The sequence below is a fragment of the Bombyx mandarina genome, chromosome 24, assembly GCF_030267445.1.
Source record: "Bombyx mandarina strain Sakado chromosome 24, ASM3026744v2".
Taxonomy (NCBI): domain Eukaryota; kingdom Metazoa; phylum Arthropoda; class Insecta; order Lepidoptera; family Bombycidae; genus Bombyx; species Bombyx mandarina.
In genome coordinates this window covers 11,529,688-11,553,770 of record NC_143230.1, presented here as the reverse complement: position 1 = coordinate 11,553,770, position 24,083 = coordinate 11,529,688, and the positions used below count along the sequence as shown (strand labels likewise).

General features: G+C 47.4%; 1 protein-coding gene across 1 annotated transcript in view; it reads left to right on the top strand.

Annotated features, from left to right (window-relative positions):
- The window catches only part of Lrrk (Leucine-rich repeat kinase), a 90,973-nt gene that overhangs the window by 50,137 nt on the left and 16,753 nt on the right, over positions 1-24,083 (top strand). The window contains exons 25-43 of the mRNA XM_089737936.1: positions 181-329; positions 861-968; positions 1,303-1,372; positions 2,839-2,955; positions 3,496-3,574; positions 4,198-4,322; positions 4,897-4,984; positions 11,367-11,489; positions 12,134-12,315; positions 13,453-13,582; positions 13,995-14,167; positions 14,329-14,516; positions 15,346-15,475; positions 16,022-16,121; positions 17,252-17,367; positions 17,876-17,981; positions 19,228-19,394; positions 20,611-20,814; positions 23,018-23,185. Of these exons, the coding sequence (XP_089594062.1) occupies positions 181-329; positions 861-968; positions 1,303-1,372; positions 2,839-2,955; positions 3,496-3,574; positions 4,198-4,322; positions 4,897-4,984; positions 11,367-11,489; positions 12,134-12,315; positions 13,453-13,582; positions 13,995-14,167; positions 14,329-14,516; positions 15,346-15,475; positions 16,022-16,121; positions 17,252-17,367; positions 17,876-17,981; positions 19,228-19,394; positions 20,611-20,814; positions 23,018-23,185 (2,523 nt within the window). The remainder of the gene's footprint in view (positions 1-180; positions 330-860; positions 969-1,302; positions 1,373-2,838; positions 2,956-3,495; positions 3,575-4,197; positions 4,323-4,896; positions 4,985-11,366; positions 11,490-12,133; positions 12,316-13,452; positions 13,583-13,994; positions 14,168-14,328; positions 14,517-15,345; positions 15,476-16,021; positions 16,122-17,251; positions 17,368-17,875; positions 17,982-19,227; positions 19,395-20,610; positions 20,815-23,017; positions 23,186-24,083) is intronic.

Sequence of the window (24,083 nt, the reverse complement as noted above, 5' to 3'; positions counted from 1 at the left end):
TGGATACGTACCACCAACCTGCATAGTTCAACCGCGGAACAACCTTACATTCCTATTTGAAGGGTGGAGACTGTTGTTACATTCTAACCATACGTCTTGAGGCACTCCGGTAGTCCTCTGTCACGTGAAATCTTCCACTCATGCTATACAGAAAACTAAAAGTCCATGTCTGTCACCCAGCACTGGGCTAAGCGCATGGGGAACAAGTCGAGCCGTGGGAACGTGTCAACCGTTGGCGTGGACATCGGCACTTGGGTGTATGAAAAACATCGGTCCACCAGAGGACCCATCACATTTAGGACCTGGGACTTTGGGGGCAGCAGGAGTGAGTACTTTTAACTGCTTTTACGTTTGAAACTCGTGTTTATTATTATCGTATAAAAACATCGGTTTTTTTTATTGCTTAGATAGGGGACGAGCTCACAGCCCACCTGGTGTTAAGTGTATACTGGAGCCAATAGAGATCTACAACGTAAATGCGCCATCCACCTTGAGATATAAGTTGTAAGGTCTCAGTATAGTTACAACAGCTGCCCCGCCCGTCAAACCGAAACGCATTACGGCTTCACGGCAGAAATAGGCAGGGCGGTGGTACTTACCCGTGCGGACTCACAAGAGGTCCCACCACCAGTAATTATGCAAATTATAATTTTGCGGGTTTTATTTTATTACACGGTGTTATTCCTTCACCGTGGAAGTCAATCGTGAACATTTGTTGAGTACGTATTTCATTAGAAAAATTGGTACCCGCCTGCGGGATTCGAACACCGGTGCATCGCACACACCAATGCACAGGAAGTCTTATCCTTTAGGCCGCGATGACTTAAAAGACTTATTCCCGGTTCCCCCGTTTCTTGAAGGTACTACGCAACGCATCAGTATTTCCTGTCGCGTCGCTCCCTTTACCTGGTCGTGTGGAAGGTGACGGAAGGGAAAAGAGGCCTGGCTGGCGCATTGAACTGGCTGCGGTAAGTTTTCATTCACCATTCCTCTCAATTCAATGTGACTTATTGTTTTAGAGAATAAAAAATCTGGTCACCAGCTACGGAGTAAGTTGACGCGCGAGGTTAGTCTCAATTACATTGGACCACGATTGTCTCACGTTTTGAGCCGTAATGTGTGATTGCTAGCTGACATAGATACGTGTAGTTAACATAATTACCTCCGGTTATGACCTTACAACGCATTTAGTGTTTAAGGGTTTATCGGAGTTCATGGACATCACAACTTAATTCCCGTCGTTTACCTTGAGATATGAGGTCGAGGTCACAATAATTTACACGAGGTCGCGTTTAATTTCAGATCTATACAAGCCCGCGCCCCTGGTTCGCCTGTTATAATGGTCGCAACGCACTACGATCAAGTTGCCAGCGTAAGTCAAAGTTTTTTTTTATTGCTTAGTTGTGTGGACAAGCTCACAGCCCACCTGGTGTTAAGTGGTTACTGGAGTCCATAGCTATCTACAACCTAAATGCCGCCACTCCCTTGAGATATAAGTTCTAAGGCCTCAGTATAGTTACAACGGCTGCCCCACCCTTCAAACCGAAACGCATTACTGCTTCACGGCAGAAATAGGCAGGGCGGTGGTACCTACACGTGCGGACTTACAAGAGGTCCTACCTCCAGTATTTGTTTGACTCTATGGATATGTAATATATATGTCGCAGAACGGGTCGATATTTTCATTATTTCTTGACAAAGTCGGCGTATGGTGGGTAGTCGTGCAAAAAGCTTGCGCAGCTTGACATTTCGGAGACGTCTTCACTCTTCCTAAGTCACGCAACGAATGTGCTTCGATTCCACTCGAGCGATGACACCTCGACTCTACCAAAGCACGCCACCTGAAGGAAGCCGATGTTTGACGATCAGTTGCGGCTCCCATCCACTAGATGGCGCGCTTTCGTTTCGTTTTTCTTGTCCGGTTGCGACATCTATGTATCGATTCGGTTAGTGCAGTGGTTAGCGGCTCTCACTGTTGCGCCTAGGGTCGTGAGTTCAATTCCCGCATCGGGCAAGCATTCGAGTGATGAACAGATCCGTTTGCTCTTTGGGTGTTCCTCCTATAATGTAACCCAAGGTGTAAAATTTTTTTCTAAAATATTATTTACATCGCGTGCCCTGCGAAAACTATTGATCATAGAATAAAATAATGTACTACGACTTTGTAGAACACATTATTATTTACAAAAAGTGTCGCGGCAGTATATGTTTAACTATTATAGTTATGCCGCAATAAGTGTTCTTTTATTAAAAAAAAAAGTCAAATATCGTTGAAATTTTTGTTAAAGGCCCGATCGGAGCGGGCCACTAGTAATGTATATAATTAAACGAATATAAATATGTTTTGCGCTGGGGTTCGGGATAAATCAAAAATTCGACTAAGTATAAATTGAAACTCTATTTAACTTAAAACACTTAACGAACACTTTAAAATACTCTATTTACTTCTTCCGCTTCGCTTCAGGTGATCCGTTTGCTGTTTCGCTTCGAGTAGAACCGCTTACTAACTGACTGCGTGCCATCTTTGCAACGCTTTTATAGTCAACACGACATCCCTAGATTTATCGAGTACATTCTGGGCAAGTAGAGTATGTTCGATGTGTGTTTCTGCTGTCTGACAATAGATGGCGTTGTCTCGATTTTACTCGTACCTTCGACATTCTTTCGGCTATTCGGCGATAGATGGCGTTACTCTTACCAACGTAACAATATGTTTAGCAGTATCTGGTACACGTAATACAGGGAATCCTAGCGTTTTAGAGTCAGATGACCGTGCGTGTTTTTGTTCCCAGTTATTACTTACAAGGGGTAATAAGCAATAACGATTTTACGGTACAGAGTAACTTGCCGGAAAGCGAGAGTCCAGAGGTCTTGCAGCGTCTGATTAGATCCTCGATCATGGGGGCGCCTGATGCCGACAAACTTGGTCTGCCTCGGGTCATGGATTCTGTCGAGGTAAACACCAACCCAGTCTTTTCGTCTTTTTTTTATTGCTTAGATAGGTGGACGAGCTCATAGCACACCTGGTTTTAAGTGGTTAACGGAGCCCATAGACATCTACAACGTAAATGCCGGTCCTACCTTGAGATATGAGTTCTAAGGTCTCATTATAGTTACAACGTGCTCCGCCCTTCATACTGCATTACTGCTTCACGGCAGAAATAGGCAGAACGATCTATTTAGTGGATCTTTTTTTTAATTTATTGCTTAGGTTTGTGGGCGAACTCACGGCCCACCTGATGTTAAATGGTTACCGGAGCCCATAGACATCTACAAAGTAAACGCCGCCACCTAGCTTGAGACATGAGTTCTAAGGTTTCAGTATAGCTACAACGGCTGCTCCGCCCTTCATATCGCATTACTGCTTTACGGCAGAAATAGGCGGGGCGGTGGTGTCTACCCGCGCGGGCTCACAAGACGTACTATCACCAGTAACTGACAATCTACTCTAATAGTCTTTTTCATATCCACATCACATACCCTGTGCTCTTACAGATATCTTGCAGCACACGACACAACATAAGGCTGCTGGCTGACATCATTTACTCCGTGGCGTTTAGCGTGAAGCCTCCTGGTGAGTGACGGATTCGAGACAAGAGCAACTCTGACGTCAGAGTCCTTGAGTCAGGGTTGCTAATGTGGGGTTTATTGGTATTTCGGTAGACACCGGCTTGGCTATGCCTCTGGCATTATTAAAGTCCATGGGCGAAGGTAGCCACCATCAGGTCGACCGTATAAGGGCATAAAAAGAATCTTTTCTGGAAATTCATCATAGATGGTATGTCATGATATGGTAACAATCATAGAACACATTTGACAGATGTCTGAATTACGACAATTTCAATGAAGAAACTATTATCGAATAACTGCTACTTCTATTTCATTATAGTCGTATATGATATCCGCAGTGTGTTTCCAGAGATCATTTTTGCCACGTATCCGGCTTTGGAATGAGCTCCCCTCCACGGTGCTTCCCGAGCGCTATGACATGACCTTCTTCAAACGAGGCTTGTGGAGAGTACTTAACGGTAGGCAGTGGCTTGGCTCTGTCCTGGCATTGCTGAAGTCCATGGGCGACCACTTACCACCAGATGGACCATATGGTCGTCAGCCTACAAGGGCAATAAATAAAAATATAGCTCCCTGCCACGGTATCTTCTAAACTAGGTAACTTGTAAGTTCTCTTCCGTCTCCTAGGCAGCAAGGAACCACTTCTAGAGCAGAAGATTCCAGCAACGTACCTGGCCTTAGAGGAGTGTGTGACGTCACTGGCTGCCGACCTCCGAGAGCCAGTGCTGAGCCACGACGAGTACCGGAGACTGGTGAGTGCGTGGTCAGACAGTCGTGTCCAGAGTACCCGGTTTGTGAAGCTGCAACTTTAACCACAACGTGATTCGTGAAACGTGATTTTTACTGGTGGTAGGACGTAGGAGTCCGCGCGGATAGGTACCGCCACCCTGCCTATTTCTGCCGTGAAGAAGTAATGCGTTTCGGTTTGAAGGGTGGGGCAGCCGTTGTAACTATACTGAGATCTTAGTACTTATATCTCAAGGTGGGTAGCGCATTTACGTTGTAGATGTCTATGGGCTCCAGTAACCACTTAACAACAGGTGGGCTGTGAGCTCGTCCACCCAGATTATACTGTAGGGACTTCATCCTTATCTCTGAAAATGGGCCGCTACCTTTTGGACCCATTTACTGCAAAAAACTCTTATAGACCAGTTAACTTAGATTATATTAACGCACCCTGATATCTCAGTGGGTCACTGCGCTTACTTTGTCATGCTACTTAAATTTTAAGATCGTGACCATGAAAGTTTAGGACAATCCTGGCGACTTGACGCCTTAGAAGTCGGCTACCATCATCGTTAAGCGATACCCGGCGATCGTTCCCAGGTGACCCAATACATGCAGCAGAAGAACCACAGAATGTTCCGGGACGCGGCCGAGCTGCATCAGGCCACCATGTTCCTCCATGAAAACGGTGAGTTTGCGAGTTCGGTAGGCAGCGTTTAGGCTTGGCTCTGTCCCTGACATTGCTGACGTCCTTGGGCGACAGAAATCACTCACCACCAGGTGGACTCGTCTGCCTACAAGAGCAATAAAAAAAAAAAAAGATGTGTGGTGTCGTGGGACACCAGATAGGTTCCTTATTATAAAAATATTAATTTTAAGTTCTATTCGAGGTATAAAGAAAATAACTATTCGGGTATACATTTTTTATTATGATTTTTTTATTGATAAAAATAAAAATAAAAAAGATATTCTAAAACAAATTAATATACACTAAAAACAATAATCATCGAAATCGGTTGGCGTGATATTGAGTTATTGAGTTATTTGTCTATTTGTCGCGCACGTACTTAATGCAAATTTAAGACTTATATGGTTTTCTCATGGATACCATTATCAGAACTGGACCAAATTGAAATGAGACTACACAGAAAGCGTCAGCTTTCTAATAAAAAAAATCATCATAATCGATTCAACTAGTCAAAAGTTTTGAGGTAACAAACATGAAACCTTACGTTACGGACGTTTTTTCCCGGTTAGGGTACCCCTCCGCATCGTCCGATAAGGAACTTCGTCCCAGAAAGAATTGGAAATGTCAGCTGATCGTCCATGTTGGGCCTAAAAGAACACCCCCCCATTCTTGGCCCGAGCGTATTTAAAGGCGACCAAGATTTGAGGATTTGGCCCATTCCGATTCAGGCACCCGCCGCGCGCTGACGAGCCCATCGACCGTTCGATCGCCCGACCTCGGTTCGGAGCACATCTGGCGTCCAAGTGTTTTCTCGGAAGTGACTACCTGTGTTAATTGCGTCGCATCGCCGTCTGTGAGCGGGCGGACCCCTAAATTCCTAGAATTCGTTCGGTAACTTAGTGGCTCGTTTGCAAGCAGACGACTGTGTGCTGTAATTAATTGCGATTATTATAATTTTGGGGCCTCGCCGTAAGGCGAGTGTGCTCAAAGTCCCGGGGTAGCCCCCCCTGGGCACGTGATAATGGAGTCCACGATCGACCTGTTTGCGGAATTCCTCCGCCTGAGGTACCCGTCGTTATCGTCGGAATTTTTAGAATTTAAGACCAATCACGCCGCGAACTCGCCCGCGGCCTCCTTCGCACCTGCCGCTCCCGTGTCCCCGATACTCGCGAGCAAAACTCCTGTGCCGACCGTTGCGGCCTCGGTTCCAGTCCTGTGTTCATCCGTAACAAACGTCGCGGCCGCGTCGTCCAGTGCGTCCACCCGATCTTCCGGGGCCTACGCCGCGCCTGCCGCCCCCGCCTGCAAATCGCCCGCGCCCTCCTCATCCGACTCAGAGTCGGACATGGAGGTCGACCCTTGCTCCGCCGCCCCGACTGATGGATTCACAGTAGTCCAAAAAGGTAAAAAGCGCGCTGCGGAAGCCCGAGCTCCCGCGGCCGCTAAAGTAAGCAAAGCCGCGAACGCGTCGCGTCCCCGCCCTCCGACCCCCGTCGCTCCCGCTATCCGTGCCACACCGTCGCCGCGTCCGGTGGCGCAATCTAAAATTCAGACCCCTCCCCCGGTTATCCTTCAAGAAAAGGCAGCTTGGGACCGAGTTTCCCTGGCCCTTAAGGCCAAAAATATTAATTTTGCCAGCGCCCGTAATCTCGCCAACGGGATTCAAATTAAATTAACGACATCCGACGACCATAGAGCCCTCTCAAGTTACCTCCGAAAGGAGCGTATAAGTTTCCACACTTAACGCTCCAGGAGGAGCGCGAACTCCGCGTTGTCATACGTGGAATCCCGAAGGAGCTAGATGCCGATCTCGTCAAGGCCGATCTGATAGAACAAGGCCTACCAGTAAATTCCGTGCACCGCATGCACACCGGCCGCGGTAGGGAGCCATATAATATGGTTCTAGTCGCCCTCCAGCCTACCCCCGAGGGTAAGCAAATTTTTAACATTCGGACCGTCTGTAGGCTCTCCGGTATTGCCGTCGAAGTCCCCCATAAAAAAGGCACTCCTAGTCAGTGCCATAACTGCCAACTGTACGGGCACTCTTCCCGTAACTGTCACGCGCGCCCCCGATGTGTTAAGTGTTTGGGCGATCACGCCACGGCCCTTTGTACTCGCGACCAGAAAACCGCCACTGAACCGCCTAGCTGTGTCCTGTGCCGAACACAAGGTCACCCCGCGAACTACCGTGGATGCCCCCGAGCTCCAAAAATAAATCGCCGCGTCGCCCGTCAAAACCGCCTCCGAGCTTCCGGCCCAGATATCAAAGCCACGGTACCCTCTGTGCCGAAGGCTAAGCCTGCTTTCGTGCTGGCGTCGGTGCCCAGCGTCTCGGCTTGGGCTAAACCGTTGCCGTACACGAACACGGCTACAACTCTCTCCCCCGCGACTCGTCCCACCCCCGCGATACGTCCCTCCCCCGCGACCTGCCCTCCGACCGCGTCCGAAAATCTCGCTCTAGCGATCGACTTTTTTCAGTCGATCAACTTTGAGCGTGTTAACGCTTTGGGTGACGCCATTCGCGCCGCCTCCACTGCACAACATTTCATCGCCGTTGTGCAAGAATACGCTGACGTATACGCGTCGTTAAATACGTACGTCCTCCCTTCACTCCGCCGGTAATCAATGGCGTACATTAGTAGAATAAAACCCTTATCCGTAACAATAGGATTTTTTAACGCTTACGGTCTCGCAAATCAACGTGATCAGGTTTGTGATTTTTTGCGTGACCATCAAATTGACATTTTCTTAGTGCAGGAGACCCTACTCAAGCCCGCGCGTCGCGACCCTAAAATCGCGAACTATAACATGGTTAGGAACGACAGGCTCTCTGCTCGTGGTGGTGGTACCGTCATTTACTATAGAAGAGCCCTGCATTGCGTCCTGCTCGATCCTCCCGCGCTCGCTAACATCGAAGCATCAGTGTGCCGAATCTCACTGACGGGACACGCGCCGATCGTTATCGCGTCCGTTTATCTTCCACCGGATAAGATCGTTCTAGGCAGTGATATCGAGGCGCTGCTCGGCATGGGGAGCTCTGTCATTCTGGCGGGCGACCTAAATTGTAAACACATCAGGTGGAACTCACACACCACAACTCCGAATGGCAGGCGGCTGGAGGCGTTAGTCGACGATCTCGCCTTCGATATCGTCGCTCCGCTAACCCCGACTCACTACCCGCTAAATATCGCGCATCGCCCGGATATACTCGACATAGCGTTATTAAAAAACGTAACTCTGCGCTTACACTCGATCGAAGTAGTTTCAGAGTTAGATTCAGACCACCGTCCTGTCGTTATGAAGCTGGGTCGCGCTCCCGATTCCGTTACCGTTACGAGGACTGTGGTGGATTGGCACACGCTGGGCATCAGCCTGGCTGAATCTGATCCACCATCGCTCCCGTTTAGCCCAGACTCTACCCCGTCTCCTGAGGATACCGCTGAAGCCATAGACATCGTAACGTCACACATCACCTCGACATTAGATAGGTCATCGAAGCAAGTTGTGGCGGAGGACTTCCTTCACCGCTTCGAATTGCCCGACGATATTAGGGAGCTCCTTAGAGCTAAGAACGCCTCGATCCGTGCCTACGATAGGTATCCTACCGCGGAAAATCGTATTCGAATGCGTGCCCTACAACGCGACGTAAAGTCTCGCATCACCGAAGTCCGAGATGCCAGGTGGTCTGATTTCTTAGAAGGACTCGCGCCCTCCCAAAGGTCTTACTACCGCTTAGCTCGTGCTCTCAAATCGGATCCAGTAGTAACTATGCCCCCCTCGTAGGCCCCTCAGGCCGACTCGCGGCGTTCGATGATGACGAAAAAGCAGAGCTGCTGGCCGATTCATTGCAAACCCAGTGCACGCCCAGCACTCAATCTGTGGACCCTGTTCATGTAGAATTAGTAGACAGTGAGGTAGAACGCACAGCCTCCTTGCCACCCTCGGATGCGTTACCACCCGTCACCCCGATGGAAGTTAAAGACTTGATCAAAGACCTACGTCCTCGCAAGGCTCCCGGTTCCGATGGTATATCTAACCGCGTTATTAAGCTTCTACCCGTCCAACTCATCGTGATGTTGGCATCTATTTTCAATGCCGCTATGGCGAACTGTATCTTTCCCGCGGTCTGGAAAGAAGCGGACGTTATCGGCATACATAAACCCGGTAAACCAAAAATCATCCGACGAGCTATCGCCCGATTAGCCTCCTCATGTCTCTAGGCAGACTGTATGAGCGTCTGCTCTACAAACGCCTTAGAGACTTCGTCTTATCCAAGGGCATTCTCATCGATGAACAATTCGGATTCCGTGCAAATCACTCATGCGTACAACAGGTGCACCGCCTCACGGAGCACATTCTCGTAGGACTTAACCGACCAAAACCGATCTACACGGGAGCTCTCTTCTTCGACGTCGCAAAAGCGTTCGACAAAGTCTGGCACAACGGTTTGATTTTCAAACTTTTCAACATGGGCGTACCGGACAGTCTCGTGCTCATCATACGGGATTTCTTGTCTAACCGCTCTTTTCGATATCGAGTAGAGGGAACCCGCTCCTCCCTGCGACCACTCACGGCTGGAGTCCCGCAAGGCTCTGTTCTTTCTCCGCTCCTATTTAGTTTATTTGTCAATGATATTCCCCGGTCGCCGCCGACCCAGCTAGCCTTATTCGCTGACGACACAACCGTTTACTACTCAAGTAGAAACAAGTCCCTAATCGCGAGTAAACTCCAGAGTGCAGCGTTAACCCTCGGACAGTGGTTCCGAAAATGGCGCATAGACATCAACCCAGCGAAAAGCACAGCAGTGTTATTTCAAAGGGGAAACTCACCGCTTATTTCCTCACGCATTAGGAGGAGAAATATCACACCCCCGATCACCCTCTTCGGCCAACCTATACCCTGGGCCAGGAAGGTCAAGTACCTGGGAGTTACCCTGGATGCATCCATGACATTCCGCCCGCATATAAAAACAGTCCGCGACCGTGCCGCATTTATTCTCGGCAGACTCTATCCCATGATCTGTAAGCGGAGTAAAATGTCCCTTCGGAACAAGGTGACACTTTACAAAACTTGCATAAGGCCCGTCATGACTTACGCGAGTGTGGTGTTCGCTCACGCGGCCCGCACACACATAGACACCCTCCAATCCCTACAATCCCGCTTTTGCAGGTTAGCCGTTGGGGCTCCGTGGTTCGTGAGGAACATCGACTTACACGATGACCTGGGCCTCGAATCGATCCGCAAACACATGAAGTCAATGTCGGAACGTTACTTCGATAAGGCTATGCGTCATAATAATCGCCTTATCGTTGCCACCGCTGATTACTCCCCGAATCCTGATCACGCAGGAACAAGTCACCGTCGTCGCCCTAGACACGTCCTTACGGATCCATCAGATCCAATAACTCTTGCATTAGATACCTTCAGCTCTAACACTAGGAGCAGGCTGAGGAACCCCGGTAACCGTACTCGTCGAACTCGACAAAGAGGTCGACGTGCAACCTAACCCATGCATCAGCCCGCTGAGTTTCTCGCCGGATCTTCTCAGTGGGTCGCGATTCCGATCCGGTAGTAGATTCATTCGCGAAGCAATTGCTCTTGAGTTGTTAGGTCTCCTTCGGAGGCGCTCAGGCAGTTGTTAGCAAATCCCACCCCTCCTGGCTGAGCCTTTGCTCGCCCACCTGTCCTGGTGAAGCTGGAAAGGCCTCCGGGCCACCAGTAATCTTTCAATCATAAAAAAAAAAAAAAAAAGGATTTGGCCAAACAGACTGCGGTCACCATTCTGCATTTATTTGTGATAGCGATCGTTATAAGGCCGCAAAGATAGCTACCACCATCCTGCCTACTTATGCCGCAAACAATCACCTGCTCAAGTTTGAAGGATGCGGGACAAATGGGATCGGCACAGTGACTACAGGACTGTACTAATTTAAAATCTCGCGGACTTAACCAGGGGAAACATTGTTTGTGTATGTGTAATGTGTCTATAATGCAATTCGAACACGTAGTTCTTGAGATTAGCTCGTTCAAACGCTGATTTTTTTTTATTTGCTTGGTTGGGTGGACGAGCTCACAGCCCACCTGGTGTTAAGTGGTTACTGGAACTCATCGACATCTACAACGTAAATGCTGCCACTTGTTCTTAGGTCTCAGTTTTTATAGTACGACTGCCCCGCCCTTCAAACTGAAACGTATTACTGCTCCTCACGACAGGAATAACCAGGGTGTGTGGTGTGATCTCAAGGTGGGTGGCGCATTTACGTTGTAGATGTCTATGGGCTCCAGTAACAACTTAACACCAGGTGGGCTGTGAGCTCGTCCACATACCTAAGCAATAAAAAAAAATGCACAGATATTTCAGTAACTGTTCCCCCCCAACCAGGAGTACTCCTGCATTACGACGATGCCAGCCTCAAGCAGCTGTACTTCCTTAAGCCGCAGTGGCTCTGCGACGTGCTCTCACACGTCGTCACTATAAGGGAGATTAACCCTTTTGCGAATAACGGTAAGACATCTTTTCATTTGCTGCAGACTGTTCCGGTACTGATTGGTGGTATTGGTGACCCGACCTTTTTATCAAGAGCGTTACCGACTAAGAAGAAGTCCTGGTTACCGGAACCCCTATTCATCACAGTGCTTACCTTAAAACATGGGGTCCAAGTCTCCATTGGATTGTAAAACTATTGCACCTCTTTTTAAACCGCAACGCGTGTCTGCTTCATGGTATAATAAGGCACGTTCGTGATCCGGATTTACCCTTGCGGTTTTTCAAAACGCCCCACCACTGGAGATTTTGTGCGTTCATCACAAAAACTCTGAAAAAAGTGCCAAGTATCTTCTTTAAGTTTGTAACAGTCTTGTAAGGACGACAAGCATATATTACCGTGTCACCAAACAGCGCATTAGCAGCTAATCACCCTGCCCCAATTATAAATCCTGAAAACGTGCCAAGTATATCTCCTTTAAATATGTAACTGTTTCCGGGTTGGGGACGACAATTATATATTACCGTGTCACCATACAAAAGCTTAGCGTACCAGCAACTAATCAGCCCTGCCTCAATAGCTGGGGAGCTTTTACCCGACTAGCTTCGACGCGACGCCCAGCGTACCAGCCCAGCCCCAGACGTACAGCGTGGTTTAATTTTAGGTATAATGAAGATCGAGGATTTAGCGCATGTCTTCAAAGCTTCACCCATGTTAGCGCGCGGGGAGGAGGCCAGCTCCTTAGGCGTCTCACTACTGAACAAATTCGAGCTGGCCCTCTGCTGGGATTCCAGGGTCTTACTGGTCCCACCGTTGCTGCCGAATGCGGAGCCGGCGAGCCCTCAGGTACATATCCGCACACTCCTGTTATTGCAAAGAGGATTGTCGATATTTACACAGCCGATTGATCTTGGAGTCTTTGAAACATTACCGCAGTGCTCAAATCCCTTAAATAGAAAAAAGATGTGTAGTATCGTAGGACACCGGATAGGTACGAAGTTTCTTATTATAAAAATATTAATTTTAAGTTCTATTCGAGGTATAAAGAAAATAAAACTGGAGGTTCCGCAACAATCCACGGTCATTCGGTAACGTGCGAACTTATTGTGGTACACTTCATTCACGGTTGTTTGTATAAGAGTTAGCGTATTGCGTAAACGAACGCTCTGAGATCGTGGTCAATGAATGATAAAAAAATGTTATTTTTTGTACGTCATTACAAAGTTAAGTCGTACACTGTGTGCATTACTAATAAAAATCTTACGTTACGGACGTGTTTTCCCATAAGAAACTTCATTCCAAAAATATTTGGTGAACCCTGAATATATTTTTTTATCGCTTAGATGGGTGGACCAGCTGGTGTTAAGTGGTTACCGGACGCCATAGACATCTACAACGTAAATACCGCCATCCATCTTGAGGTATGAGGTCTAAGGTCTCTGTATAGTTACAACGGCTGCCTCGCCCTTCAAACCGAAACGCATTACTGCTTCATGACTCACAAGAGGTCCTACCACCAGTAAAAGTTATAGAGAGGAAGTGACACACGTTACAAGTTGTTAAATCGTATGAAAAATAAATAGATTGGCAACCCCTAAAAACTTTTCGGGCAGATATGAACAAGTCCCGCTCCAACTGGAGGTCACAGGAGTCCATAGAAAACGCAACGCAAAATCCACCATATATCATATGACATTAGGTCAAAGTCGGATGTACATTTTTTCTTTTTTTTTAATGCCCTCGCAGGCAGACGAGCGTGCGGCCTATCAGATGGTGAATGGTTAACGTCGCCCATGGACTCCAGTAATGCCAGGTGCAGAGCCAAGCTGCTGCTTACCCTTAAGCACTCTCCACAGTCCTCGTTTGAAGAAGGTCATTAAATACATGAATTTAAGGCGTGATTTTTGGAAGTATCGACGGCGCCACTATAGTGACCATACATTTTGATTGCACATTCGCAGTATACTGTTTCATTTCTCCCAGCTGGCTTTACGCAGTAAGACCTGGTCACATTCGAGCAGGAACACTCCGAGGCGAGCCTTCCCTGCGTCCGTGCAGCCCCACCTCACCCTGCCGGAACAGAGCAGGCCGACCGATTCCCCAGTGTTGATACGTAAGCTTTTTACTGCCTTAAACGGGCATTTAGTTTTTTGTAACACTTGTAGGCAGACGGTCATAAGGAGAACAACCAAATCCCTGTCCATCGGCGAGTACTCTTCGCAAATCTGGTTTGAAGAAAAACATGTCATAGCGCCCGAGAACCTACCCGCGCGGACTACAAGAAGTCCTACCAACAGTAATTACGCAAACTATAATTTTGCGGGTTTGATTTTATTACACGATGTTATTCCTTCACCGTGGAAGTCAATCGTGAACATTTGTTAAGTACGTATTTTATTTCATTAGAAAAATTGGTACCCGCCTGTGGGATTCGGACACCGGTGCATCGCTTCGTATGAATGCACAGGACATCCTATTCTTTAGGTCACGACGATTTTAAGCCGCATTTTGTATGTACTCCACAGAAGATCACACGGGCTCCATCACGGTGTCTGGGAGAGGGGGGGAGATGTCACTCGTCCGACTCGTCCTGCTCTCGTACGTGCCGAGTGGCTTCTGGGCTCGTCTGACCACCAGGGTGCTGGCTGATGCTGCACTGGCGGTGGCTGCGGGCCAACTGTATCGTCTGACGCCCGAGGTGAGACTTTGTGTCCGGGGATTAGAAATTTGTGCATATCGTGGCTTAGTGGCTTCATCTAGTTCTTCTTCGAGGGGTTCCAGGATCGATAAATTGTGTAAATTAAGTCATGATAAACCTTGAAACGTTCAGGGTCTCAAATCTGATGAACTTTTTTTAAGATGGAAGTGGATGAGAGTATATCCCGAGCGCTGGAGGGATGCTGGGGCTGGAAGCTGTGGAAAACGGGACTGTCGCTGTGTTGTGGGGCTCTCACCGTCGCCTCGCTGCGGGACCTGCCGGCGCGGACCGACGCCCTGCTCGGCCTCTGCGACGACGGACACACTGAGCACGCTTACACGGGACTGAGGTGTGTAGTAGTGGGATTGAGGTGTGTAGTAGTGGGATTGAGGTGTGTAGTAGTGGGATTGAGGTGTGTAGTAGTGGGATTGAGGTGTGTAGTAGTGGGACTGAGGTCTGTAGTAGTGGGACTGAGGTGTGTAGTAGTGTGACTGAGGTGTGTAGTAGTGGGACTGAGGTGTGTAGTAGTGGGACTGAGGTGTGTAGTAGTGGGGCTGAGGTGTGTAGTAGTGGCACTGAGGTCTGTAGTAATGGGACTGAGGTCTGTAGTAATGGGATTAAAGTGTCTAGTAGTGGGACTGAGGTCTGTAGTACTGGGACTGAGATCTGTAGCAGTGGGACTAAGGTCTGTAGTAGTGGGACTAAGGTCTATAGTAGTGGGACTGAGGTCTGTAATAATGGGACCGAGGTCTGTAGTAGGGGTATTGAGGACTGTAGTAGGGGTATTGAGGACTGTAGTAGTGGGACCGAGGTCTGTAGTAGTGGGACTGAGTTTGTAGTAGTGGAATTGAGGTCTGTAGTAGTGGGACTGAGGTCTGTAGAAATGGAACTGAGGTCTGTAGTTGTGGGACTGAGGTCTGTATAGGTGGAACCGAGGTCTGTAGTAGTGGGACTGGGCCCGTAGTGATGGGACACGCAGAACACGCTTACACGGGAATCAATCTTACTATGTATCGCATTCTGTACCCATGCTCATTACTGATGCGCTGTAGAAATTGGTAGGATGTCTGTACCTATCCTTGCTAGCTTTCAATACCTTTTACCACCACATTTCCAAATCATAAGCCCCGACCTTCTGAAGTTCCATGTTCCCTAAGATTATATTTGAATAAACTCAGGCTCAGGGTACGCCAAGAAGGTGCTTGGTGTGATCTGGAGGTAGACGCGACGGCTTGCGTGGAGCTCTGTCTACCCGCGCAGGTGTGTGTCGTGAAGAGAGACGACGGCCTCCCGATAGCTGGGTACCAGGTAAGGACCAAATTCCTTCCAGCCCCGCAGTCCAGAGATCTTTTTTGCCACGTACCATCCGGCTTTGGAATGAGCTCCCCTCCATGGTGCTTCCCGAGCGCTATGGCATGTCCTTCTTCAAACGAGGCTTGTGAAGAGTACTTAACGGTAGGCAGCGGCTTGGCTCTGCTCCTGGCATTGCTGAAGTCCATAGGCGACGGTAACCACTTACTAGGTGGACCGTAAGCTCGTCTGCCTACAAGGGCTATAAAAAAAGCCTCCAACGCCGTATTTTCTTCCATTTAGCGACAGGAATACTAGTGCCTGTACCACTGTGTTACTTTCGTTGCTTTAGGTTTGGGTTTTAGTGCAATTCCTGTTACCGTTGACCCCTGGCAATAACTTGAATGTCACCGACTTCCATGGTTAAATTGATTAGTCCATCCAATTGGTACAAGCCTATGCGATTTGACAGCGAAATTGAAGACTTAGAATTCAATTCGATACTTAGAATTCACGGCTTAAGCGAGGTGACATTTGTCTATGGCCACATTATGTATTTTTCAGAGCATCAGCCTGGAACCGAACCCAGAGACGTTGGCCAAACTGCTAGCGCTACTTTCTGACCACGTCGACTTGTTACTAGAAGACTGGTACCCATCGTTAGGTAAGATTTAGAGTATGTACGAAGTTGTGGCGCGTAGCCATCAGAACACAAGATATTTGACAGATGCCTGAATCTCGCTTACGACATTTTCAAGATAAGCTTGCATATTTACTGGTGGTAGGACCTCTTGTGAGTCCGCGCGGGTAGGTACCACCGCCCCGCCTATTTCTGCCGTGAAGCAGTAAAGTGTTTCGGTTTGAAGGGTGGGGCAGCCGTTGTAACTATACTGAGACCTTGGAACTTATATCTCAAGGTGGGTGGCGCATTTACGTTGTGGATGTCTATGGGCTCCAGTAACCACTTAACACCAGGTGGGCTGTGAGCTCGTCCACCCATCCAAGCCATAAAAAAAAAGTTCCGAACAACAACATTCGGACTGTCGGTCTACCGAGCAATGTCACCCGCTCGGTGGAAGATCTTTTCTCCGTTGTTAAGCCTTCCACAAAGTGTTATCCTGCCTTTTTCAATCAGCCGCAAATCACTCATGCCGTCTGTTCATTTTGTAGCATATTCTCCTTCTCCTCCTCGCACTCTTTCCTCACTGTCGAGAGTATTGACTATTATAATTCTACAGGATTTTACTTCTTGTAATGTCCCTCCAGCGCCTCCAATCATTGGCCGCGTGAAGGACTTTAATGAACTAGATAAGTGGAATAGTTCATGTGGTTCCTGGTTTTAAGTGGACACGCACGCAATACAAACAGACATTTAGTGAGTGGCGCCACCCATATAGAGACATTAGTTCTAAGTCGCAATGGTATTGCACAATTATTCCACCCAAAAAATTGGCACGTTTTTTTTTTTTTTTATTGCTTTGCTGTGTGGACGAGCTCACAGCCCACCTGATGTTAAGTGGTTACTGGAGCCCATAGACATCTACAACGTAAATGCGCCACACACCTTGAGATATAGTTCTAAGGTCTCAGTATAGTCACAACGGCTGCCCCACCCTTCAAACCGAAACGCATTACTGCTTCACGGCAGAAATAGGCGGGGCGGTGGTACCTACCCGTGCGGACTCACAAGAGGTCCTACCACCAGTGTCTGACTGCCTCACGGCATAACGGAGCAGGCTGGACCTGGCCACACTCTTCCAGAGTTACTTAGAACGATCAGCTATATGTCTCCAGGTACAAGGTTCGTACATACTTCGGAGGGACGATGCCTGATCACGCGGCTGGTCCCCTGCCCCGCCTGTCTGAAGGACGCGGGGCGAAGCTCCCACGACGACATGCCTTTAGCGCAAGTAAGTTAAACGTATCAATTATACTGGTAAGGTTATTGAGGACTGAATATCGCATTAAAGGCTTCGTCAAACAGAACGAGTACTTAGCGCTGCGTTTTAACGTCGCGCTCTTTTCATGTCACACAAATTGACTAGATGAGCCCAACGCTCCTAGACGCAACGTAAGTCGTCGTGGCCTAACGGATAAGACGTCCGGTGCGCTCGTGTTGAGCGATGCGCCGGTGTTCGAACCGTTGATGCTGATACCGAATAGAACGTGCCTTTAATTACAAAGATAAATGTCGTTTGTTAAGCGAATGTCTCCTTCCAACGAGACTTGTGGAGATTACTTAACGGTAGGCAGCGGCTTGGCTCTGCTCCTGGCATTGTTGAAGTCCATGGGCGACACCAAACACCATCAAGTGGGCCCTATGCTCGTCTGCTTGCAAGGGCAAAAAAAAGCATTTCGCCTCTCGATATGATAATCTTGCGTAACACTCGCCTTTACCCTGATGCAATATCGACACAGGCATTCAGAAGATTTGAACTTGGTGCCTTGGAGCCGAGGCGGGCGCGACTGTCCCAGGACTCCCGCGCCTCAGACGGAGACAGCGGAGTTGGCGCTGAGTCTAATGGTAAATAGAAAAAAAAACAGCAACGCATCAAAACAGTTTCATTCGTGCTAGTTTTAGTGATTAACCCCTTGCACTCTTCGCCCAAGCCTCCGATCCCCTCCAAGGTCAGAACCCGGATGAGATAAGGGAGTTATCGCAGTCAACACTACAACCACATATCGCAGCTCACCCCAAGGTCGCCCGGCCGTGTGCTCACAGCCCACCTGGTGTTAAATGGTTACTGGAGCCCATAGACATCTACAACGTAAATGCCGCCACCCATCTTGAGATATGAGTTCTAAGGCCTCAGTATGGTTACAACGGTTGCCCCATCTTTCAAACCGAAACGCATTGCTGCTTCACGACAGAACTAGGCAGGGTGGTGGTATCTACCTGTGCGGACTCACAAGACATCCTACCACCAGTAAATGCCTTAAATGTCACCGTAAACCAGTAAACGAATAACCTCAAATGCCGTTGCTTACCCCGAGATGAGAGGTCTAAGTCGCGATCGTCTTGCATAACGGTCCCCGCCCTTTAGACTGCGGAAACAGGCAGGGCGTTGTTGCCTACTGCTATTATCAAAGTGGTATTATTAAGAACTGAAATTGTATATTTTTTTTAAGGAATTTTATGACCTGGTATCTAAAACCTTTAGGTCAAGTCTTATTTTAATTTTTAATTTTATTTTTATGAAAAATGATAATATGGAGTGAAATGAAGTGGACTTTTTGGAGGATCCCGAGAAGTTACGTCCAGTGGCTTTGTTTCATTTTCCCACATTTGTGCACTTTCACAGATATTAAACAGTTAATAAAACACCGTTATTACACATTTAAACCTGAAGAAACACTAAATTTTAATAGACAAAATAAAACAAATCACACAACTTCACTCCTCGCGTTCCCGCCAAAAAGTCCAACTGAAATGGTATAGTGAAACCGATTTAACTAGACTTCGAAGGCAACGATTTCCAACGGGTATAAATAGATATATCAATTAACATTTCGAGTGGTAGTTTCCGGAGAGCATATTGTTTGGGCTTAGCGCGAGAGTCAATGTATTCTAATAACAGTTTATTGGAAAATATAAACGCTTTGAATAGAGCGAATCGTAAGACAGTTTCCAGACTAATAGTATATGTGTGTGGGTGTATGATTTATGTTGTGATATCCATTGGCTCCGGTAACCGCTCAACGTCAAATGGGCCGTGAGCTCTTTCGTCTAGATAATGACCATCATGCATCTTCACATTCGCTGTCCCCAGCCTCGTCCCGGCTCGGGTCTGTGGAGGGGATAGTGAACGAGCCAAGACCCGCCACCTCCGTGTACGCTTGGACCGTGGAGGACTGCATATTAGCAGCTTGCACCAGTACTAAGCTCCAGTGCGCGTTGCATTCGCACGTAGAGCTGAGGCAGTTGGCTCCGGATGCGGTAAGCTATCGTTGTTTTTGCAGGAAACTTCAAGCGATTATATTCTGGGCAAGTGAACTCATGGCTCAACTCACTTCGGTCCACCGTAGCTTAGAGGATGATCTTCGAGATGATCTCTCAATATATAGATCTCTCAAACTGTTTCCTTCACTCCTCCAGCTACTGAAGTAAAGGTCATACTATCTGGAACCAAATGGGTTCGTCCACAGTATAGTTTTTGCCATGCATCATCCTATTTCGGAATGGACTTGTGGAGAGCACTTGGAGACAGGCAGCGGCTTGGCTCTGCCCCTACTAGAATTGCTGAAGTCCACGACCGACAGTAACCACTCACATCTGGTTGGCTGTATGCAAAACTGTGCTTGGTGGTCTATGTACAAAGGACAAAAAAAAACTGGTCTTCGGCAGCTAACCGCTACGAGACCTAAGACTTTCGAATGCTCTGAGGAATTATCCAAGATGATTCCACCATCTCGTTTTTACTATCGCACCGCCCGCCACCGGAGTAGAGTTCATCCATACTACCTGGAGCCACTGCGTTCACCCACAGTGCGTTTCCAGAGATATTTTTTGCCACGTACCATCCGGCTTTGGAATGAGCCCCCCTCCACAGTGTTTCCCGAGCGCTATGACATGTCCTTCTTCAATGAGGCTTGTGGGGAGTACTCAACGGTAGGCAGCGGCTTAACTCTGACCCTGGTATTGCTGAAGTCCATAGGTGGGCCGTATACTCGTCGTCTACCTACAAGGGCAATAAAAAAAAGCCTTGTAGCCAAAAATTATCAGGATACTAATTCTGGTCCATGGAACCTGATTACACGTCCCACCAAAACCTAAACGACGAGAATAGTTTTAAGATTATATATTTCAAAATTCCATAGGAGTTCCTCTTTCTGATATAGAGGAGATATTTGACAAAATTCATAGTTTCCTTATGAACTAGAGCATATTGACGAATCAGCAGCTTGTGGAAGCTATAGAATCACTCGCCTGTGACTTCTGAATCCACCACTTTTAAAGGGTAGGGCAGCCGTTGTAACTATTCTGAGATCTTAGAACTCATATCTGAAGATGGATGGCGCATTTACGTTGTAGATGTCTATGGGCTCCAGTAACCACTTAACACCAGGTGAGCTCGTCCACCCATCTAAGCAATAAAAAAAACCAGTTGAGATACAGCGTAGCGATTGTACAGCATAGTGTGGTGATTGTACAGCTCCTGCTAGACGTGGAGGAAGAGAAGAGAGCCCGGTGGGAGCAAATCACGCGCGGGGTGGTGGCGGGGCGCGGCGCCTTCGGTACCGTGCTGACGGGCACGTGGCGCCGTTCGCCAGCTAACTTAGTGCCGGTCGCCATCAAAGCCTTACAGCCAGTCCCGCCGCCCAGTCACCATGATGTACCAGCTCAGCAGGCTTACAAGGTCAGAGAAAGTTCTCGAGAAATTTGTTGCTAAATGTATTTGTCTTGTTCTTTTTGAAGTGAAAACTTTTTTAGAATCGTTGTGATTTCAAACCGGATGCAACGGAAAAAACGACAGGTAAGAGACACAAATACAAAAGAATGAGACAGAAATATACATACTATTTAATACAGCGCCATCTGTGAGATTTTTTAATACTAACGAGTGTATGAAAGCTCTTGTAGTGAATTTTAATTTAGGATTATACGTGAAATTAAAATATCAATTCACAGAGGGCGCTACCTTACAATTATTTACTAATGACAAAATTTTAAGACGTTTAGGATAATTGTATTTTAAATTTGGAAGGTTTCACTTCTACCACGTGTGAATTGCACACATGTATTTTTTTTATTTGTATAGATTTTCTATCGAGAATTACGCAAAAATTGCGAAAGTGATTTTCACGGAATTTTGTGAGCTAAATCCAAGGTTTAGACTGGTAGGAGAATCTAGTTGCAGTGGCAATTCGTTTGGTCACTCGTTTGCTCGACCCGTGCCGTGTGTTCAATCCAGTTCATATGGTACTACTGCCCTTAATCTATACTTAAAAAGCTGAAGAGTTTGTTTGTTTGAACGCGCTAATCTCAGGAACTACTGGTCCGATTTAAAAAAATCTTTCATTTTTAGATAAGTCATTTATTGAAGAAGGCTGTATAACATTTAGGCTATATAACATCACGGTAAGGCCAATACAAATGGAGCACCAATAAAGAATTTCTCAAAATAGGGATTGAAATAACTCCTTAAAATTATATAATTTGAAAAATATTTTCACTTTCTACATAAATTAAGTTGGGGTATGATTTAGCGTTATGCCAAAGTAACTGTTCCACGCAGACGAAGTCGCGGGCAAAAGCTAGTCTATACTAATACAGGGTGGGCCAGAAAGGCGTGCGAATTTCAAAATCACATTACTCGCGACAGGAAAGCGGGAGCGGGGTGCGGGTAGAATTTGAGGGCTAGACTGGAAGAGTGTGTACGTGTAGATGGCACACATCTCAGCGAAGTTATTTAAAAAAAAAAAAAATCCCGTTTGTAATCTTTATTATAATTATATATTTTCTATCCTTTTTTTTTTTTTTTTTTCCGGGTAGAGGGCCGAACCTCCTACGAGGTCCCCGCGCAAGAGGGGCGCGCGGGGTATGTGAGACTCAACGATCTGCATGGTGTTGTGAGCAGACCGCGGGCCCAAGGATTTTAGGACCCACCCACTAAACGACTCCCCTGCACTCTTACACCCGACGTCCGATCCCCTCCGAGGTCAGAACCCGGATGAGGTAGGGGGGCTACCGCGGTAAACACTACAACCAGACGGCGCGGCTCACCCCAAGGACGCCCAGCCGACGGAGCCTTCGAGGCGAATCGAAGGCTCTGAAACGTCGGCCGTCTCGGTACGGCAGCCCGTCGGGCCGCCCAGACGGTGCCGCTGGTGTCCCGGAATACCCCGCTGGACCAGAACCAGCCTGCCGGGTCGGGACGCGATACACCGTCGACCGGTCGCTCTAATCACTCCACGGCAGCGCGCTAGAGTGCTGGTAGCGCGCCGCGCGGCCTCATCCCCTCAGGTCGCCCCTTGACCTTCACCGGGGGGAGGCCGCCATATATTTTCTTTCCTGAGCTTTGTAGTTTTTTTTATATGATTTTTTATAATCCGCTCAACTTTATGGCCCACCCTGTATTATAAAGAGGAAAGATTTGTTTGTTTGTTTGTATTGAATAGGCTCCGAAACTACTGAACAGATTTGAAAAATTCTTTCACTGTTTGGAAGCTACACTATTATCGAGTGACAATCTTTTTTGAAAAAATTAGGGATTCTTACTAATGCCCCAATAATGTATCCCAAGGTGTAAAAAAATTGCCTAAAATATTCTTTACATCACGTGACCTGCGAAAACTATTGATGATAGAATAAAATAACGTACTGCGACTTTCTTATTCGACATTATTATTTACAAAAAGTGCCGCGACAGCATATTTGTATCATATGTAGTTATGCCGCAATAAGAGTTCTTTTATTTAAAAAAATAAAATAACGTCAAATATCGTTGACGTTTTTAGTAAAGACCCGAGCGGAACCGGAGTGGGCCGCTAGTTTTTCATAAAGCTACCTTCCTTTGCGACAAGTCTGTTCACGTATTGTGGTTGTCGGGTGGGGCGCAGGCGGCCCTGTCGCGCTGGGACCGCGACCCGCTGTCTGCCGCCTGCCGCGCGTACTGCGGGCTGCGGCAGGAGCTGGGCATCGTGCTGCGCCTCTCGCACCCGCACGTGGTCTCCCTGCGCGCCGTCTGCGCCGCCCCGCTCGCCCTGCTGCTGGAGCTCGCGCCGCAGGTATCTGATATCTTTCTGTTTTTCTCCGTTTTTCGCTATCTTTCTCTCTCTCTCCCGCCCTCCCACTCTCTCCCTCTCTCCCTCCCTCCCCTCTCACTCTCCCTTCTCAGTTCCCTCTCTCTCTCTCTCCTCTCTCCTCTCCTCTCTCAGAACCTTTATTATCATTCGGTCCGAATGTTACTATTGGGAACTTGTAAATATGTAAAGTTAGTTGCAATTCAGGCATCTTTTAAATATTTTGCTACCAGCTCCGCTGGTGTTGGGACGTTTTGTGAGCCCTCGAGGTTCGTGCCCTGTCGTGACGCGGTGACCAACGAAACAACAATCATGAGTCTATAGCTAATTCCAAACTGGGGACTCAATATATGAACAGCAACATTGGACCTTGTTCTTTTCTAATAAACCATGCCAGTGAAGCTACGTAGATATGGACATTTTAAGGCAAATTAAAAAAAAAGAAGGCAAAATTAAGATATATAATTGAAGTCATACTTCTTTAGGCGCGTTATGAAAAATTGATGAGATTGAAATTTTACGATGCGCGCGCACCGTGACACAAAATTAACAGAATGCAGTTGCCCACTAAATCGCTCATTACAATACGACCGACGTAACTTGGCGAGTCTGAATATAGCCGCAGGTGAACTTTCCGAACCGTACCGAGAATTACCGAATTTATACGATGTCAAGAAAAGGGATGTCCAATATGCGTGTTTGAGGATGTTGTTTAATCGATTTTTTTTCAAATTGATTAAAATTTAAATTAAAAAAAAAAAAAAAAAGTACAACTTCTTACGCGCGTACATATGGAACGGAATGGAATGTAAACTAAAATCAAATGTGTGCTAACGTCTCGCAATTTTGTGGGACATTGGCCTCAATATCCCTCGTGTTGTCT